We start from the raw sequence: 21,740 nt of genomic DNA, 5'->3' as shown, positions 1-21,740 counted from the left end.
ACATACATGGTCAGTGCTGTAAATAACAGCGCTAAAAGATTGAAAACCTTAAGTTTGTCTAATACATTATCTGAGTCCTTGTTCAGTAGTCTGTCATTACTCTGCATGTGAAATCGAAGCTGTCTCATACACGTGCACATGCGTGCCTGTGTTGTGTGTTTTATGTGTACGTCCATCTGTGTTCGCCCGGGTTTTTATGCCACACTCCGCCGTGTCCCTGGGTGCAGTGCTGGCCCAGAGGCCCGGGGATCCAGCGCCGCGTGCCGGTTCTACAGGCCACGGGCGCTTCATGGCGGGCGTGGCGGAGAGTGAAGAGGAGGTGATTCCCCGCTACGCCCAGCAGCTGAGGGAGCTGCCTGACATGATTACGCTTGGCAGCCTTTCACTGGAACAGGTCAGAGTCACAAAGAGGAAGATCTATGTCGTCTCCCATATTCACCAGCACATGAGCCATGTCCATTACAGACCCTGCCTAATGGACAACACAGGCTGATTCGCTCCTCACCCCTCCCCCCCACCCGCTGACTTTTTGCCTGTGTTTTGTGTTCTATATATTTTTTTTTGCTTTTGTTAGATTTTTTTTGTGGCGCTTTTAGAAGTTATCCATTTTGTTGGTAATGTAGTTGATCTAACTTTCAGGTGCACTGAACTGAAATCTCTATTTATGTAACTTGAAAGAATTGAGAGGTTCTTTTAAGCCCAGTTGATCCATCTCTAAGTCAGATTAGCCAAATGGATAGTATCATACATTGTGTGTAACATTAGGATATCGTCCAAACTATTTGTTTGTTTATGGATTCAGTTTTTGTAATTTTTTTCATTATTGTGCATTTTTCAATGAATCCTGGATCCTCGCCTTGGTTTGTCAACCATCTCCTTTTCTTTTCTTAGGGAAAATAGAGCGTGACTGTTTTTTTCTCTCCATGGCTTGTCTTTAGAGAGGGGGATTTTGTGAACTAGTGTGCAAATCTGAAGAAGCTTATGAAATTAATGGTCATACTCCATCAGTGAAAACAGGCACATGGTTTTATTGTTCGGTGCTTTTGAGGTAGCCAAACATTAACACACATATAAAGAGAATGTAGACAACTATCCAGTATATTTATAGTATAATCTGATGTGAAAAGGCTGAAGAAGGAGTTTTCGAATGAATAACAGTATGGTAGGAAAGTAAGAAATGGATGGCTCTGGTGATGGAAGGATTTGAGTCATGGCTTCATGTTTTTCTAATCAGTTCCATCTACAGTATTACTGTACATCCGCAGAGATCAGTATGTTATCCTGTCGTAATGTTTACTCACTCCCTCCCAACAGTCCGACGCCCACGTCTGATTCAAGCGACATTATGCACCAGAGATTTTCCTATCTATTTTGAAATAACATAGCCTTTAATCTGTCTGCTGCACACAAGTGCTTTCACGGTCGTTCGTGAGACGCTGTCATTTAACAGTGTCAATGAGACTGAATGCCATTGTGAACTTGCTGACTGAGTGGTAGTGGTTGGGAGTATTCATCAGACCGTTAGATGTCTGTAGGGCTGGCTCCTATTGATTGCCTACAGATTGCATTACCCCATTGTTTCAGAGTTACACACAGTGTGCTCTGTCCTCACCGTGCCGCCCTGTTGCCGTACCGGCGCCTTTTACTCTCGACCGCGCGGGTTTGTGTCCGGGCTGGGATCGGGTGCCATTTCAGACTAGGTGCTTTTATTGTTGTTTGGCTGCCCATCTTAAAGGAGCCGGGGTGTTGAGGGAAGGGGAGTGGGCACGGAGGAAAACCCTAATGTCCTTCTTAAGGGCAAATGCAAAGGTACTTGGTTGTGTCAGTAAAGGGAAAGATTGCTCGGTGCCACCTGTATGTCAGGGGGTATTTCCACATAGTTTGGGCGGTATTACTGGGATGATTTCAATGTGTTCTGCCAAGTTTGCTGAGAGGCATCTTCATCTCCGTTTTCCTTATTGTCTCATAGACTTGTAAATGTGATCTAAGTTTTTATTGTAATAACAGCACTGGAAATGCCAAAGATCTCGATGAAATAGTTGTAGTTCAAATTGTGCACTTTTTCATCAGTGGCACAAGCTTTATTTTCATGTGGCTATATCTTTTTACTGTCCATAAAAAAGTTCAATTTTGACAAAAGGGGATGTTGTTCTTCTAAAGGTACCTCAGGGCCAGGCCCACAGAGCGGATCACCAACTGGGAAGGACCAGGCAACACAGGCAGCTTGAAGCGGTTCTCGGGTACGTTCTTCCCCACCTCTTCGTACACGTACAACCAATGTCACATGAATGGAATAATCCTTGTTGGACGGAACATCCACCGTTTGTATCACGCTGATATTTGTTAAGACAGGCTATGTGACTCTAGCCTGGATGGGCTCTACATCTGTGTGGCAGAGTCTCTCCCGCTGCATTCTGGGTGAATGGCTGGGAGGCCTGAAAATCTGTCCATGTCACTGGACTCAGATGGGCTTCAGTTTGTGCTCCATCCACTTCAGTCTGGAATCATGCGTCTCCTTCCTCAGGCCAAAGGCAGTGATAGCATGGAGAGGTTTTTTTGTGTTGTAATTACGGCCTACCATGCGGCCTGACATAATACAGTAAAATCAAGAGAATCTCCATGAGCCTGTTGTGCTCACTGCTGACTGTGGGTGTCGGTTTGGACACCATGCCTGTCAGATGAATGCTGTTTGAGTTTAGCAACGATGACCTTCTCTATACAGACTCGGCCCCTGCAAATTCCTTCTGATATCAATGGTGGGTGGCTATTAGACGAGAGACTTTTCTACGCACCACCTAGGGCTACGTTTCCTGAGATTCAATGAGAAATTATCTCCCATTCTCTAGAATGGGAACAGGATGCCAAGCTGATTTTTCTTTTCTTTTTTGGTTGAAAACGTGTTTCTTTTCCTTTCTGTGTTTTTGATTTAACAGAGTAATTGCATTAGGGAGAGGGCCACCATTCTGCTCCATTGTTAACCAATGAGAGCACATCTAATACTTTTGATGGGACGAGCAAAAAAAAAAAAAGTTGGTGGCTGGCTTTGATGCCTCGCCGATGAGCATTTATTTGCTGAATTATTCTTACTTTAAAGCCATCTTATCCACTTTAGCAGGCGGGCCTATGATATTGCTTTATTTTGAAGAATTAAGAGGCGGGGGGGGGGGGGGGGCTGGAGATGGAGCGAAGCAGCACTTTATTACATTACCCCAGATAAGATTGAAAGGCCAAGCGGGCTGGGGAAACAGAGAGAGACAGAGAGAGAGAGAGAGAGAGAGAGAGAGGGAGGGAGGGAGGGAGGGAAGGAGGGAGGGAGGGAAAAAGTGGAAAGTGTTTGTTGTTGCGTTATTAGATTCTCCGCTGTTGGCTACAAAGTGGGAACAAGAGAGCACAATATGCAGGTGGCTGGTTAACAGGGTTACCGCTTGTGTTCCACAGTGCAGAGAGTCGGTTGCTGAAGGCGCCGGGGGAACGCAAAGGTGAAGTGATCGCCAAATACGACGAGATGACAGAAGCTGCCTCCATGGCAGAACCACCGTGGGCCAGGGAACCGGGCCCCGGCTGGCAGGTACGATCTGTTAACCCAGCCATTATCAGACACAAGCAGAGGCAGAACCGGGGAACATCAACAGGAAGTCCCACTTACATATCAGAGGCTTGTTTTGGTTCAGCCATAGAAGAAATGCCAGTATCTCAGGAAAATACGTTGTCTTCTTTTATTTTCGCATGTGTTTATGTCCCAAGAATAGAGGACTGTTTTTTAAAAAGTCAAATGATGTAATTACGTGAAATCCCTGTAGCTGTGAATTGAATCTGTCAGCAGTGTGTTCCCTCTCGCTCATGTGCACCGGCATGCTCGTGCAAGTACACACACACACACACACACACACACACACACATAAAAGGCTTCCCTGTGTTTACTGAGGAACGCTGGGCAAAACCGCGGTCTCTTTTTCGCCCTTTTTTATTTAGGATTTCTTCCCCCAGCATGTAAAAGCCGTCTGGCGTCTTAAGAAAAAAAAAAAAGAGAGAGAGGGTAAAGAAGCGAGAGCGAGGAGGAAGAAGCAGCCTCAGCATCATGAAGAAGCAGCAGTCTCAGCATCAGTAGGAGTGTGCTGTTGTGTTGTCAGGAAGACGCTGCTCTGCCACCATGGCGGCTTAGAGATGTAATGAATCTTCTATCAGCCCTTCCTGCCAGGGTGACAACTCGCTTTGAGGAAGGTTGTAAATGCAGGAGAGATTGTGGTATAATTCCTCAGACTGGCATTTCTGCCCCCCAGTCACCATTCGATTATCTCCCAAATTGCTGTGTTTCAGAGAGATAAAGATTTTTTATGGCTTGCTGACTTGAAACAACCGGCACAGCCAGGAAAAGCAATGGCCAACCTGCTATGCATAGTAATTCCATTGGTAAATGACAAAATCTTTGTTTATATGACATTTCCAAAATTACTGCGGCAGATGAATCTGAAATATAAAATGTCACATTTGGCATGCAAAACTATGAAAATATATTTCTGTGCAAAATTCATGGAGGCATTTAATTTAGAATGTGTTTAATAACTAAGACTGCCTGCATCAGTAATCCTGCCTGGAGGTCCCAAAAAGATTGTCATATTTATTCACTCATTTTCTCTCTCCTTCATTCCAAAGCCCAAAATTTTAAGGGTAAATGTTCATTGTTAATTAAGATTGACTAATTAAAACGAAAATAATTAACGAGAAAGCTTAATCTTCGAATATTAGGCCATACTTAGAAAGAAACTAAGTTTTTTGTATGTTATTTCCTGTATATTAAAGAGTGCATTTTGTGTATCAGTCAATGTAAAACCCTGAAAAGATGTTTCGGCGAAGGACTTGCTGCGTGCCAGAAAAACTGCTGAGGATCTGTGGCTGGATTCTTTGATCTCATCTGTAGGAGTGGTGTAATGTTATGGCACTTTACACACAACTAACGCTCCGGGCAAACAAACCACCTTCTGATATGGAAAATTGGCTCACTTCACCTTTTACCTTCCCAGAATGCCTTGAGTTTGTGCCGTGCGCGTATGTGCACGCTTCAGTCTGAACTCGAGAGCCAGATAACAATCTATCTAAAGACACACAGTGAAATGTGAAAACTGTTGTGCTGTGAAGTTTTTTTTCTGTCATATTTTTTTGTCCAACCCCCCCCCCACCTTCTTTAGCAGTGTGGGGGCTTAGAGCCTTAACCTCCTGGATGTGCAATGTGTGGGCTAAACCGCTTTACCACCAATTATACTAATTTCACTTCTGCCTAAATTGTTTTGTGTTGTGGCGTATGCAAAGATGCTCAGCGAGAGAGATTGTGAGGCATTAAGGTGGGGCTCAGCAGGCAGCCTCCTCCTCTGCGCCTGGCACTGTTCTGAGCACTGTTCTGGGCACTGCCAGGCTTCGGCACGTGGGGCTGGGTGGGTGAATGCCCTGCCAGGTGGTTTCTCTCTGTTTACCTGTGTGCTTATGATAATGGGTGTGTTTGTCTTTGCAGAATTGTTAGTGTTTGTGTCAATGTGTATGTCTGTGTGTCTCTGTCTTGGTGTAGTTGTTAGTGTGTGTTTGTGTGTCTGTGTGTGTGTATGTCTGTGTTTGGTTATAGTGGGGGTATGATTGTGTGTTTCTGTCTGTAGTTGTTAGTTTGTGTGCCTGTTTGTGTTTTTAGTCTGAGTGTGACTGTGTGTGTGTGGGTGTATTTGTGTGTGTGCGTGTGTGTGTCTGTTTCTTTGTAGTTGTTTGTTTGAGTGTGTGTTTGTGTTTCTGTGTGCGTGCATGTGTGCGTTCGTGTGTGGCTGTCTGTGGTGGTTTGTCTCTTTGTGTGTACATGGGTTTCTGTGTGCACATCCATTGCAGACAGTTAGTACAGGTCAGTAGTGACAAACCCCCGACACTGTGTGGATGAGTCCTTCCTGGTTGTGCTCGTGTTTGTCTGACTGTCCACCTCCAAAACGTTCCCACTGTTGATGACTGATATTAACAAATAGATAAGTGCAAATAGAGTGGAACATGCAAATAACTGGATAAATAATGGAACATAATACAGGACTTAGTGGTTGTGGCTTAAACTGTTGCTCATGAATGTCCCTGGACTGTTTGTGCACGTGTGTGTTTGATTCCAGGTAATAAATTGCTTCCAGGATCTGGCCCCTGGCAGATTGAAGTCATGGTCAACTGCCACTAAATAACTGCTGGGTTTGAAAATCTGACTATTTCAAGAACTGCAGTATCTATATTGTTTGTTTATGCATACTGTTTAAATAATAAAATGTTATATGACCCTCAGCGCCTCTGTATGATATAGATATTTAGATACTTAATGATACCCTGAAGAGAGGGATCAAACCAATGGGCTTGTGTTTGGTGTCAGATGAAGACTAGCTTTTTGGAACTGGCCCATGGCAACTACTGTCATGTTTGTATGCTACTACTGCACATAACTGCCAGGTTACCAAATCTGACCAATGGACCTAAATCTATTTATGTATTTTATGTATTTTCTGTTTCTATATTCATGCATCCCTATCAAACCTGATAACTATGGAGAACAAAACTATAAATGAAACATGCAACAATTTCAAATATATACAGTTCAGTGTAATCAGTCACTTGAAATAGCTATCAATCCCTAATCGATGGATTTTACCCTAACAGGAATACAGATCAGTTGGTCACAGATACCTTTGGTCCAGAGCGACCTGGCTGAATGAGTGCACAGATCCACAGGGCTTGTCACATGACGTGGAGTCCTGGTCTGGCCTGGCCATGCCTGGCTGCAGAGTGTGAGGCTGGCTGGACTTACTGCCTAAATTAGGATTTTTTGTTTGTTGGAGGCAGCTGATGGTAGAGAAATGAATCTTTAATTATCTAGCAATAGCTCTGGCGGACATACCATTTTCAGCTTCCTCAAAATTTGGGACATCGGTGGCAGTGTGTGAGAAAGCTGCACATTCTAGAATGGCCTTTTATTGTCCCCAACAGAAAGCTTACCAATACAGTAATATAATAATAATATATACAACAATATAATATTCACTTGTCAGGTGGATGGATTATTTTGGAGATATGATAAGGAGATATGCTCACTAACTTGGATGTTAACAAAATATGTGCTCAAGGGAAATCATGAAACACGTGTTTAGACTTTTTATTTCTCAATGTAATAGTAATAGCTAATGTTCAATCCAGTCCAAATACAATTGGGAACAGGAAACTGAATTAGTGTTTTTAATTGTTCACTGATAATCTACAATACATTTTTAAACCATCGCACCTATTTTTTCCATGGTCAGTACTCAATAGAAGTCTGTTTCATGAACCAACAACAACAAAGCTCATCTAGAAACCTAATTGTGTGAGATGCTTCCATTTCGTCTCAGACTCAGACACTAACCCCATCCCTCCAGTTCTGTGTTTGTCTTTTTACACTCTGTTATAATAGGGCCATGTCATGTCTGCTTCAGGCTCAGGGACACATAAAACCGTCCTCCCACACATTCACCATGCCAGCTTACCACTTAACACTGGCACACATGCCTTTTTGGTATTTATCTTTCTGCTTCCTAAATTATTCCAGGCTATCCATTCTAACTTTTCCAACTGAATCCCTGCCCTCTGATATACCTCCCCGTTTAACAGTCGATACAGTATGGTGAGCGACTTGAGCCAGCGTCATGTTCATTACACACCACGCTGAGGAAAACTGACTCAAGCGTAGAGGGAAACCTTTTTTTTTTTTTGTTGCAAAACTTTTAGAAATGTTTTCAAGATAATGAATGTGACCCCATTGTCCTCCTGGACGACGTCTAGTGTGCCTCATCCTCTGTGAAGGGGGACACAAAGCGCTGTGCTCTAATTGTAAACATGTAGACAAAGAATGCATGTGGTGTGGAATACAGGATGTCCACACCATGCTTAAGTTAATACATCCCTTTGGGATGAAGATACAGGCTGTCTGGTGGACAGATAGACAGTGGAAATGTGTCCAAGCAGGGGAAGAGAGGGAGGGAAATAAGAGAATATGAGGGGGAGAGAGAGGTTAGGGGAATATCAAGGAGAGAGAGTTATGGAGAGGGAACAAAAAACTAGTGGAGGAGGTTATTGGTGGGAGAGAAACAGAGGGGGAGAGACAGTGAGACAAAGACATTTGGGTATGGGGGACAGAGGGTGAGGAGAGAGACAGACACATGGGGTATGGGGGACAGAGGGTGAGGAGAGAGACAGACACATGAGGTATGAGGGACAGAAGGAGAGGAGAAAGAGACAGACAGACAGACAGATAGGCAGACACATGGGGGACTGAGGGAGATGAGAGAGGGAGGGAGTGGAGTGGAGTATGGTTGAGAAACAATGACAGTGACCAGACTCTAGTACTCTGTCTCTGAAGGGGTGTGGTAGTTCAGTGCATTTTGACCTTTGATTCCTTACTGTAAGAACAGCGGCATTTGGCTCCCGAGGGCCGACTCTGCATCTGACCAAATAAGATCCAGATTTAACGTGTGTTATTTAACCTGTGTGTTATTTAGTGTGTGTGTGTGTGTTATAGCGGTGACAGTAACAGGGCCTCGTCCGTGTCTTCCAGGTGGACCGGGGCCCCCAGCCCGTGGAGGTGTTTGTACGCTGCCTACGGGCCATCAGGGACAAGCTCCAGAGGGGCCAGTACAGCATCAGTGTGGACCTCCACGGCCACCTCGGGGTCCCCGCCATCACCTGGTCCCGGCCGAAGGAGGAGCAGTGGGCTCGGCTCACGGAGCCCGTGGAACACGGGGGCCGCTTCTACGACACGGAGCTGCACGTAAACCAAAGCGTGTTCACTGTACGTTGTGCCAGGGTCGGGGAGCACTCCTCCAGCCCCATCGGGTGACAAACACGTTTAGCTTAGCCTCCCCTTCGCTGGTGTAGCTCTGGCTTCTATTGAGAGTAATGTGTTTTTATTAAGGATGGGAAGGACAGGATGTGATTTGTGGCAAAGGGAGTTCATTCAATAAGACCCTCTTTTATTGAAACGATGCTCAGAGAAGCTTCTCAAGAAATAGTCCTTGAGATATGTGCGATGACGGAGAAAAGAAAAAAAAAAATTACATTCTTCATCTGAAAGCAATACTGACACTGAAGGGCTCTGGATTAAAACATGTTCACTTCCAAGAGGGGGAAAAGTCTTTGATGTGAAACCCAATACTGAATTTGCTAAATCCTATCTTTAAAAACAAACTGAAGTAATCTGTCAGATAAATAAAACTACAATGCATACATGCTATATTGAAATAACCGTTGCAGACCGCCGTTTAATTTGTTTCCTCTGCAATAATTCCAACTTTCTTTCTCTGCAACGGAACACTGTCTGGCTGCAGAGAGAGGTACAGATTAAAAGGGTTATGAAAAGTTCTATTAAACAGTGCGTTTATATATGAGAATGGCGAGACATTGTATTAAAATATGAAGGGCCTCTAGGTTTTACTTGAGGGAAATCAAAAATGAATAAAACAGCAAATTTTCAAACATGACATTTAATCCATGCATGTAAATCAAAGGGAAGATCTATTATTCATTTATATAAGGGCACAGTGTTTTATTGGAATGAAAAAGTACAAATCCACTGAAAGATGTGGATGTATATTTTTGAGAGGTCTGTGAGCAGTAAGTCTGAAGCCTGTGATGAAGTTCCAAATGCCAGAGCTGGACCGGGGAATAAAATGGGCTACTACAATACAATATTTTGACGTGACAATATATTAGATAGTTGTTTAACAGTATTGGTTGTTATTCTGGACTATACTATTTGACTTTAAATTCTATTAAATCTCAATATATCAGAGGATGATTTACATATATGTAAAACATAGTCTGCAAACACATAACATGGGAGTGCACTCGCATTAATAGGTCAAATAAATATTTTGTTGGAAGACAAGAAAGTCTCACTCAATCGTCAAAATGCTATGCCTGATGCAATACTGATACCAGTGCCTGAAAACTATAAGCAACCTAATCCACAATTAGTTTCCCCTCTGATCCGTTTCCCCAGTACTGTTATGATGCTGAAACACTCTTAAGATAGACAGTGTTTCAGCAGCAACTCTGAAGGGTCTTATCGCATGTGGCCACTTTCAATGCACTGCTAGGTGGGCGTATTCATCAAGCCTCAGTCTCCTGATAATATTGTCTTCGGCTGCATCTGACATAAAGGATGGCGTAAGCTGGCGAAACTGAATGCGGACCTCTCTGGGAAAAAATCTGGGATCTGATTCAGAGGTAAAAAGGTTTAAGTGCTGCAAACGCCTCATGTCACTCTCAGCCCTCTCGCCTCTCCCCAAACCTGGCTCTGATTTATAGATGTTGTTGTTAGCTGTGGAACCACAGCTGATCAGATTTGTCTGAGACTATCTGGATCGGCTCGAGTGTTTTCTCCTTGCCCACGTTAACGTGCAATTTTGGGAGTGTGTTTGTGGTGCCTTCTGAGAGGAAATGAGGAATTTGCGAATGTAGGATGAAGCCAGGAGCTTATTCTGTTGTTGTTGGTGTCCCTGTTCTTTGTGTGTGTTTCTATGTGCTACCAAGAACACTTCAGTTTGATCTGTCTTACAGATGCTTGCGAGGAGACTTCTCATTAAGGGTGCCAGGCCCACCATCTCAACCCACTCTTTACTTCCAGTGGGTAGATGCATAAGATCCAGAATCGTAATATTGAAGGGGAGTGAACGTAGGATTGATTAACTAAATCTTCGGATTTTCTTCCAAAAGGTTTTTTTTTTATTCTCTCTCCTTAGCGCCCCTACAGAAAAAAAGGAAGATAAAGTTTTAAATCATGTTTTTATTTTTTATGGTTTTTTTTATGTTGCATTTATTTAAATTAATTTACTAAAGCAGAAAAAAGGACAGAGTCATTACAAGGAATTGAGTTGTCTTGTGTGTTGGAGGCTGGAAAGAGCTTTTTTTTCCTTCTTTTTATTCCGCCTTTAAAGATTGCGGCAGCAATCATCAGTCTGTTTTTAATGAAATGCGATAGTCATAATGGTATACTAGGCAGTTCCACCAGACCAAGGAACACTGGAGAGCATATGTTTCTGTTTGGTGTTCCACCTGAGAAACCCTGTAGTGCTTCTCATCTAAGCCTGTGAGGCTCTCTAGCAACTCTCCTCTTCCTTTCTCTCCTTCCGCTTTATTTTTGCGTCCTATATTTCTTTTACAGTAAATTAACATTTTGAAATATTTTCAATATCAGTAATATTCAATATCATAGCATAAATTGTGTCCTGTGTCAGATGCTTCCGCTATAATTTCTTTCAGGTATGTACCAAAAGCAAATAAGCAAAGGAATACTCATGATTTATGTGATTAAACAAGACTGCCATTTCCCATTACAACTAATAGAGGGATGAAATATCACCTGGTGATTGATGAAGTGGCATGCGTCTCATTGTCAGTTCATTTTTTTTTAAGCAGGATCTAAGTCTACTGCTCTCTGGGTGAATTAGAATCCTTGTTTGTCGTCGGTTTGTATGGCCTGAACCACGCTTCCTGTAACACTGCTGTCTGTATGACTCAAATGCTTGAACAAGGATTTACACTACCATTTATTTTAGACACTATGAACTCAACAGAAATGTTTCAATCACCCTGAGACAGTCCACTAACTGCCTAAAGTAATTATCTCTTTATCGCCTTCTTTATCTTATGAAAATGCAAATATTGTTGTGTGACCGGTTCATGTTGTAAATCATGCGTAATGATTACTGTAGGTTGCGGTTATTCAGTGAACTGTCTGTCCTGAGGGCTTCTGTCCTGTTTGTCCCACCTTTCTGTGTGTGTGTGTGTGTGTGTGTGTGTGTGTGTGTGTGTGTGTGTGTGTGTGTGTGTGTGTGTGAATGCGCAATTTTGGGGGTTTTACATTTATTGTGCAATTTTACACATTACTGTTACTGAAATGCTTCTCGGTTTAAATAATGTTTCAGTAAATAATTACAAAATCCTATTAGAAATATTTGTACTTTTTCCAAACATCGGATTTTGTTTAAATGTTTGTGTTAAATTCTTAGGAAAGTTTTTGTTCTTGAACATGTTTTTATTTGACATTTTTTAGACTTGACAGGGAGAAAAATTGGAAGGTGAGTGTTAGTGTTAATAGCAGTGGACTGTATTGAAATGAATGCTCCCACTGCAACATTGTGTTCTGCAGGCAGAGGCTTGGATGGCTAGGTCAGCACAGGACACATGCTTGTTAAAGATTCATATTACTGTCACACTTTCAGTAAAAACTCCAATCTGGTTTTAAAAAGATTTTGTTTACCCTTAATACTTCATCTGCATGTGCAGTTCCTGAAGGTGTAAGCTCAGGAATTGAATTTATTTACTGGAGTGTCTTCAGAGGTTCCTACTTTCAAACACCTCCATTTCCCCACTTGGCCTTCTCATTACCAAACAAACAAAATGATGTCCTCGCTAACGTGGAGGAATGAACGGGCTTCAGTGATTTGGTGAATCGTTTACTGACCAATAACGGCCGTGTGCTATTATTTGCAGATTGAGTGAAGGGCCTCTCCTTAGATATACAATTCCCATAACCACATAATTTGTAGGGTCTGTTTCAGTGGAACCTTTGTTTCTGTAAATAGAATATGGTAATGCACTTGTGTGGTTGTATATTTACTAGGACCACACCTTAAACGTATCGTATAGAATTTATTGTCTAACAGATGATTTGAAGACATAGCAGGTTAATATCCCAATTGAACTTACATTAAGTTTGCGCTTCAGCAAAGCATAACCCAAACACAAGGAATTTTGTCTAGGACAATAATACGAAAACATTTGAATTTCTTAAGTGTATTTTCAAAAACAGATATGTATAAATCCTTATCTCTGTGCTCCAAAACATTGTGAAGAATGAGCCATGTGTTCTTGCATTGGCTTGTGTGCGTTCACAGATCCTGCCGGCGCCGTGTGATCTTCGGCCTTCCATGGTGCTGTTGTTCCGACTGTACGGCCTGCCGGGAGGGCAGAGCCACGTTGGCACCACGCTAGGCTGGGCTGCCTTTCCCATCTGCCGAGCCTCCCTCACCAGTGTCCAGGGGCGCTTCAAGACCCCCTTCATCAGGGGCCACCCGCACCCTGATCTCAACCAGTTTAGGAAGATAGAGGCTCTTATGTCATCGGACCTGGACAATTGGCTGTGTAACATGTACTTTGAGGTGTGTGTGTGTGTGTGAGCGCGCGCATATGTGCCTTGTAGTGGGGCCTGTTGAGCCCAGGGCCCTGTGAACAGTCACCTTATTTGAACCATCATTAGAGAAGCTTGGTGGTTGGTCTAAGGGCAGATCCTGTGTGAAGGACTTCAGCAGGGACATTGGAAATTGGCCCCAGATTGTAAACAAACCACATCTTTACTAAACATATCCGGATGCATCTGATTCAATCACTCAGCAGTTTAATGGAATTAAAAGGGAGAACAAAGGTCTCCTTATTTCTGGTTGCTCTGCATTTGTTTTTTCATAGGAGTCAGAGTATTGGATGTTGCGATTTTATGGTAACCGGTAACCCAATGGGCGTTTAGTATTAATCTATTTCAAACATACACCCCCCCCCCCGGAATGGCTCCACAGGTGAAGAACCTCCCCACTGGCAGCTCCAGGGGGCAAGAGGAGCGCAGCGTCACCCTGCAGATCCCACCTCAAGCTCCCCAGCCGGGTCCAAGCAGTGCCAGCCCCGGTCGGGAGAGAATCGCTGTTGAGCTCCCCACCACCGCGATGTGCCACCGGGGGTCCCCTCTCCACCTGCCTAACTCCCACTCCTCCTCAGCCTGCTCCTCGCCCACACTGCCAGGTAGGGCTCTCACCAAGCCCCTGTGCCAGCATCCACAGTGGGGGACAAATGTCAACTAATGTCACAGACAGAATGACAGGTCAGCATGGCTGTCATTGGAGGTGATGGTTCTTGGAGGCAGGCCCTGGTGTTTATATATCATGTGCCACCAAGAACAGTAGATTTTATACAGAAGTGACGTTCATTCGTGAGCCAACATTTCTCTTTCCAGATTTGATGGAACAATTGTTCCATTCTTTAAAAAACAAAACATGCACTCAAAGCTAGAAAGACAATATAATGGAAACTATGGAATATATATATATATATATATATATATATATATATATATATATATATATATGTATGTATATGTGTGTGTTTTAAAACAAGGAAACTACTAGTCCTTTAACAATAACTAATTTAAGCTCTCTACGCAAAATTAGTATATTCATATTTTGTTTTTCTGTGGAGTGCTCAATTTGTTTGGGAAACAACAGATGAGAAATCCAAGCCACATGCTGAGATAAAAGTCTTAGGATATGTTGCATGTATTTAAAAGCGATACTAAGTATGATTGAAATTCTTGTGGAAGGTTTGTACGGCATGCAAGAACAAGCAAACAAAAACAACCTAAAATCACATTTTGTAACTGGCTTTGACAGCATAGTGCTGAAGCCGTTGTTATTCAGTAGCGTTCAATTGTTAGGTTTTTGTATAGATAGAATCTGCATTAGAGGAACTTAGCACCTTTGTCTCTTTTTTGGTTTTGAGTACAAAACCTGGTGAGGTGAGCAAGGTTGAGAAAATAATCGCAGTATATATTCTGCTGTTTTGTGTTTATACTGATTTCAGTGTTAAGAACCGTTTTGTTGTTTGAAGTGACTTTCATTGCTATAATAATGGCAGTTTCACAGTTGCGAATTCCTATAACAGATAGTCAGTGTTCAGTTATACAGCACAAACAGATAGCTAGGCATTAGTTATACAGTACAGCACAAACAGATAGCTAGGCATTAGTTATACAGTACAGCACAAACAGATAGCTAGGCATTAGTTATACAGTACAGCACAAACAGATAGCTAGGCATTAGTTATACAGTACAGCACAAACAGATAGCTAGGCATTAGTTATACAGTACAGCACAAACAGATAGCTAGGCATTAGTTATACAGTACAGCACAAACAGATAGCTAGGCATTAGTTATACAGTACAGCACAAACAGATAGCTAGGCATTAGTTATACAGTACAGCACAAACAGATAGCTAGGCATTAGTTATACAGTACAGCACAAACAGATAGCTAGGCATTAGCTATACAATATTCGGATAGCAGTTTTCACATTTGTCAACTTTTTTGTCATAACATGCTTTTCGTTGTGGACTTAAAAAATGTATACAGCCAGTTAGGAGAATTAATATAGCAGATTAGGAGAATTACAGGAGTATCAGGTTAGAAAAATGGTTATGGATAGCTAAAATGACAAAAAACTAAATGCAACTTTTAATGTGAATTTGACGCAAGCTGTATGGTATCTAGAAATGACCCAACTTTTGGGTTAGGCAACATCCTGGCCAACATCAAGAATCAAACAAAGGCTCATTTGGTATTGATCTAGTACAAAGACAGCCTGTTATTAATATATCATTTTTTTTTGGCAGGGTGCTCATCTTTATTTAACAAACTCAAAAAGTTTCTGGGGTAGTGTTGGAGCTTTAAACATCACACGGGCGTTTTAATTACAAATGAGTTGTGACAGGCCTGCTGAGTAGCAACCTGGCCCATTTTAAATGTGATGCCGGCTGACAGCTCGAGCCGTGTTCTCCGAGTGTTCTCCGAGTTTTCTCTGAGCTCCGCAACATGTGGAAGAAATTGGTCTTTTACATTTCACAGCTTGTCACTTCCTCTGCAGTGCGACCCTTGACCTCCCACCGAGATCTTAACACCCCACATGGGAAGTGTCCCTACCAAGAGCATTCTGGGAGATTTATGTTGTGCCACACAGGCAAAGTACCAGGCCTTCACAACCACCTCCTTCACCCCGCTGCACCCGGGAAGAAAAACGAAGTCAGGTGAGGAGGTTGCTTGAGTAGAAGTGAATCTGATCCACACCTTGAGTAACAGATCAAATGGTGTCCCTCACTGCACCTCATGGAGGCCAGTAAGGCACCGCTCTGTAAGTTGAGCTGACGTTTGTGTCACATTTGCATATGGATCCATTCACATTGCATTACTTCTCGGAGCACAGTTATGATATTCAGATGGAGAGATTACTTCAAGCTCAGAGGAGAGAGATTGGAGCGACAACTTTAACCTAACCCACAACTGGAAATCAAATGCAGCGAGGAAAGAGAGGAACAAATTATTGCTGTTATCCAGCACTCTGTCGAAGTCTGGGGCCTCAGTCATTTCCTCCCGTTTGGAGGGAATTCTCTGTTTTGAATGCATACAGTAGATATCTTTTTTTTTTTTCTTTCTAGGGTTGTAACTCTAGAGTTTTTCTCATTATGTGCTTCCCTCAGAATCAGGACGTCTATATTCCAGAAGGCTTTTCATAGGATAACACACACATTCTCACTCGACAGACACACTGAAAGTTTTGCCTTCCTGGGGCCTTAACTTAATTAATCTCCCTCACAAAATCACTGCTTTGGATGAAGTATCCATTACCGACGACAAAGTGACTGACAACCTAATTCTTAACAACTGTACCAAATAAAAACATTGACAGGTTTGGAGATATGAGGAGAAACGCTGTTGACTTTGTTGTGTCAGGAAAGTAAACTTGCCATTTTATTATCATAATCCTGTTTAACTTTGTTTGCGTCGTTTGCTCGGTGCATAGCAGAGTTTATTTGCCTTTTGAACACACAAGTCGCCACAGGCGTTGTGGGTTAACTGACCTTTCACATTAACTGAATGATCTGGTTACACTGGAGTTTGTTTGAATCCAAATGACTAATTAGATTAGGCCTGTGTTCTATGATTGCCTTCAGTGGATCAGTAACTGCTTGCAGAGGATCGGAGTTCAGAGGGTATAGTTGTGCATTGTTGCTTTCCTCCACTCATTCTGTGAATGCATCATAGTGCATCATAATACTCTCCCCTTAAGCACAATGACAATTTCAAGGATTTCACATTTAACGTCTCTGGAACGCTGCCCTGAACGTTCAGGATGAAGGTTCCTCCGGGGTTAGGGTATTGGTCACGAGAGTCAAATGTTCCTGCGACGTTCTGCGTTCCCCTCTCTAGTCAGTTGATGAGGCACGCCAATTAAGGTTTAACCGTTGAAATTCAGAACGGATGCTTTAGCCTGTTTGTATAAACACGAGAGTAACCCAAAAAAAGGTCAGTGTTCTACATCGGGACCAACTGGGAACCCAAGTGGAACGTTGTCAAGTTCAAGTTCCACCAAAAACATTATCAAACAACTTAATAATCTTTGCAATAAAACTGGGCTGGTTATTGTGATGGTGATAATTGTATTCTTGAGTTTTGAAATACTCCGGCATGATATTCACACTTGGAATGAGACTGCTTTGGTCCTACTTAAGGTTGCGCTGTTGAGTAAACCGTGTTACGTTTCAATAGCCACGATTGTAGTATATCAAACTCTGCCACCTAATCCCGGCAGCAAGAGCACTCTGGGGTAATCAATGATTCACTGACCTTGGCTCTGCGGTCATCTCTGGACCAATCACTGGCCATTGAGGAGCCCAGGTGAGTTTAAAAAAAAAAAAAGGGCTCGGCCGGTCGCCTTTCGCCAGCAGTACCAGGGCCCCGGCTTTCACAGTGTGGTGGCCCCAGGGCCATATTTCTTCAGCCTAGGCCGCTCTTGCTCTCGCTCTCTCTATCTTACTCTCTCTTCCTCTCTCCCAGCTCAGGGAGAACCAGCCGGATAACAAGGAGGCTGTTGTTCTGGCCTGGGAGCATTGCTGGGGTTGTGGCAGCAGCCCTCCAAGTTCATGGACATAGCCTATAGCTGTCAACACTGTGCTAATTCTGTCCCGACACCATCTGAGCATCAGGGTTGGTGAACATAATTAAACCCGAAGCTGCTGTATGGTGCTCTCGCTCGCTCTCTCTTCTCTCCCATTAAAACATCCACCATGGAGGAGAGGGTAGTCAGTGAATGGGCTGCTGACAGGGTTGTGTCGGAGAGGCTGTGGACCAGCAACGATCAGCTGGAGCCCTGGGCGGCCTTCCTTCGAGTCCGTCTACACGTCCTTGCTCTCCATCAACAGCAGCGCTGGTGTTTTAACACACTGACACTGACGGTTGTCCTTCAACTCTGAGTGAGCTCATATCGGACCTGAGCTATGTCTGTAAACTGCAGTTAGACGGAGTTTGTCAACTTTGTTTGTGTTTTTCTGGAATGCAGTAAATTTTTTAGGCCGTGTAGATGCAGCTTATTTTAAATGACAAAGTGAAAAAATTATAGTCCTTTTGTTGAATTCATTTATTGTGAAATGCCGTGTATTGGCTATTCAAAAGGCATCTTAAAAACATTTTGTTTGGTTTTTGAGTTTTATAATAATACAAAACTACTACTACAAGGGTGATTGACTTGATAGCACATGAATATTACGTCTTTAACTTTCTCACTCCATCTTTCTCAGGCCTTCCTGTGAGGAGAACTGATATCTCATGCTTTTTGCACAGCAAAAAGATGTACTGAAATTTCTCTTGAACAGAACATTTTATGAATTTGAATGATGACAATGCATGTAAAAGATATTACCATGTAGGCCAGAGTTTAATAGTTATGCAATCACATGATAACATAATAGAGAGGAAAATAACTTTTAAAAGAATGAACAACCTTATTACCTTGTATCTGTAGGCATTTCAAATGTTTACCAGCAAAACCTGGTAATTAAGGACTACATCTGGGGTGGAATTAAATCTTATGTCAGTCTCCAAAACCAGGAGGAGGCTGAAAAGTCTTGCCATTAAATACACTTCAGCCGTCAGAAGGATTTGCTGATATGTCGCCTATATTTAGAAGTTATTATTACTGATATATTTAATCCTGCAGCAAGAGAGTAAAATTATATCATCTCTGAGGTTTCCATATTTATTATATAGATGTGACTGGCTGAAAAAAAAAATGAAAAAAGTTTCACATAGTGAAATTTTTACATGTATCAAGCTAAGGTTTACTTAATTAGAACCTCCAGGCAATGCAGGAACCCTTTTTTAAATTCTGTGAATGTTAATATGCTAAATAATGCAAAGCTCCGGCTCTTCAAGCATGAGACACACATCTGGCGGCTTACCATTTAAATTACAGCAAAAAAATGAAAAAAGAGAGAGGGAGAGAGAGAAAGGAAAAAGGGGAGAAAAACACTTCAAAAGTAATTTTCAGAGAGAAAGAAGAATAGAGAAATGTATTACAACCAAATTTAATTTCTTTTCCGATTTTTCATCATGTCTAATTGTATGCATTAGAGCGTTCAGGCTCGGAAGGTTTGGCTTCTCAGATTGTTGGAGATGTGTGTGTAGGGAAGTTTCCTAAGTCTTTCTATCTCTCACTCTCTCTTACTCTCACTCGTTTTCTTTCCCTTTTTCTTCATTTTTAACTCTCTTAATCTCTTGCTTTCACTCTTAACTCTCACTCTTGCTTTCTGTCAGTCTTTGTCTCACACCAACTCTCTTGCTCTTTCTGTTTGTTTCTCTCTGAGGATAATCACCCTGTGAAGCCTGTAAACTCGCAAACAACTTTCCTCACTTCCTCAGCCTGCTATCACTACACAGCGTACAGGTACCAGGTGCAGTGGGAAGAAAGATTTCAACTAAATTGTAACTGATGTCTTGACACCCAACTATTTAAGGAATATATTGCATGATTTTGAAATATATTGCAGTCATTTTTTTTTAATAAAGGATGTTCCTTGAATCTAAATTAGTGGTTTAACAAATATGTATGGTTGACAGTGAAATGTGTCTTCTAATATCACGACTGAAATTATGTTTAAGGTTGTTTTATTTGACTTAGAAGATATAAGGTATATGGCACATACTGTAGATGCTTGTAAGTTACCAGAAATAAAGACATTAATATACATAAAAGTATTAACGATCATCATTACAAATTCAAGCCTACAGCTTGGCAGTTTGAGATAGTGTTAGTCAATGCAGAAATAATATAGGTTTAGTCTAAAACGTGCCTGTTTTCTTTGTATGACCAACGTCAACTCTTAAAGCTGCGGAGCCCTTTGCTCAGACTCAGCTCAGTCATTCTGTAGGTGCAAAGTGTGTGTTGGCCTAAACCCACACAGGTGGAGTGCGCAGAACCAGGATTAAAATGGTCAGGTCATAAATGATATGTAGACATGATGATTTGTTACTGTCTCTCTCAGTTGTTGCCACGTATGCTTGGCTAATGAAAGCTACGTGTCTGTTCGTATGTTACAGGGAAGACCTCCACGGGAACAATTCCTGAGAATGAAGAGAGGCGGGGTGGAGCATCGACAGGGAAAGATAAGACCAGGATGCACTGCAAGGTAACAATATAATTTAAGAACAAGTGTCTCCCTTGTCTCCCCCCCCACACACACACCCACCCACATCCTTACACACAGACACACCCACCACTACACACAGACACACAAACCCCTACAAACCCCTAAACACAGACACACCCCTACACACACCCACCCTACAAACCCCTAAACACACACCCTCACCCACCCCTACAAACAGACACACCCACACACACATACACCCCTACAAACCCCTACACACACACAAACCTACCCCTACACACAGACACACACACACCCCTACAAACCCCTACACACACACAAACCTACCCCTACACACAGACACACACACCCCTACAAACCACTACACACAGACACACACACCCCTACAAACCCCTACACACACACACACCTACTCCTACAAACCCCTACACACACACACACACACACACCTACCCCTACAAACCCCTACACACACACAAACCTACCCCTACACACAGACACACACACACACCTACTCCTACAAACCCCTACACACACACACATACCTACTCCTACAAACCCCTACACACACACACATACCTACTCCTACAAACCCCTACACACACACACATACCTACTCCTACAAACCCCTACACACACACATACACACACCTACTCCTACAAACCCCTACACACACACACACACACCTACTCCTACAAACCCCTACACACACACATACACACCTACTCCTACAAACCCCTACACACACACACACACACACACCTACTCCTACAAACCCCTACACACACACATACACATACCTACTCCTACAAACCCCTACACACACACACACCTACTCCTACAAACCCCTACACACACACATACACACACCTACTCCTACAAACCCCTACATACACACACCTACTCTTACAAACCCCTACACACACAAACCCCTATACACACACACACCTACTCCTACAAACCTCTATACACACAAACCCCTACACACACACCTACCACTACACACACACACACACACCCCTACAAACCCCTATACACACACACCCCTACAAACCCCTATACACACACACCCCTACAAACCCCTATACACACACACCCCTACAAACCCCTATACACACACACACCTACCCCTACAACCCCTACGCGCAACCAACACACACACACCCCTACGCGCAACACACACACACCCCTACGCGCAACACACACACACCCCTATGCGCAACACACACACACCCCTACGCACAACACACACACACCCCTACGCGCAACACACACACACCCCCCTACGGCGCAACACACACACACCCCTACGCGCAACACACACACACCCCTACACGCAGCATACACACCCTTGCACGCAGACACACACACTCTCACCCCTCCACACCCTTGCACACAGACACACACACACACACTCTCACCCCTCCACACCCTTGCACACA

General features: G+C 42.9%; 1 protein-coding gene across 3 annotated transcripts in view; it reads left to right on the top strand.

Moving 5' to 3' along the window:
• The window catches only part of ofcc1 (orofacial cleft 1 candidate 1), an 88,034-nt gene that overhangs the window by 18,144 nt on the left and 48,150 nt on the right, over positions 1-21,740 (top strand). For all 3 annotated transcript variants that reach the window (XR_004575035.1, XM_034289209.1, XM_034289210.1), the window contains exons 6-12: positions 228-394; positions 2,161-2,240; positions 3,439-3,568; positions 8,591-8,824; positions 12,933-13,196; positions 13,608-13,827; positions 20,227-20,315. Coding sequence is in view for 2 of the 3 variants with exons in the window: in XM_034289209.1 (XP_034145100.1) it covers positions 228-394; positions 2,161-2,240; positions 3,439-3,568; positions 8,591-8,824; positions 12,933-13,196; positions 13,608-13,827; positions 20,227-20,315 (1,184 nt within the window). In the remaining variant the exon portion in view is untranslated. The remainder of the gene's footprint in view (positions 1-227; positions 395-2,160; positions 2,241-3,438; positions 3,569-8,590; positions 8,825-12,932; positions 13,197-13,607; positions 13,828-20,226; positions 20,316-21,740) is intronic.

Source organism: Esox lucius, chromosome 21, assembly GCF_011004845.1.
Source record: "Esox lucius isolate fEsoLuc1 chromosome 21, fEsoLuc1.pri, whole genome shotgun sequence".
NCBI lineage: Eukaryota > Metazoa > Chordata > Actinopteri > Esociformes > Esocidae > Esox > Esox lucius.
The sequence above is the reverse complement of the archived record's forward strand: the minus strand, read 5'-3'. Positions and strand labels throughout refer to the sequence as shown.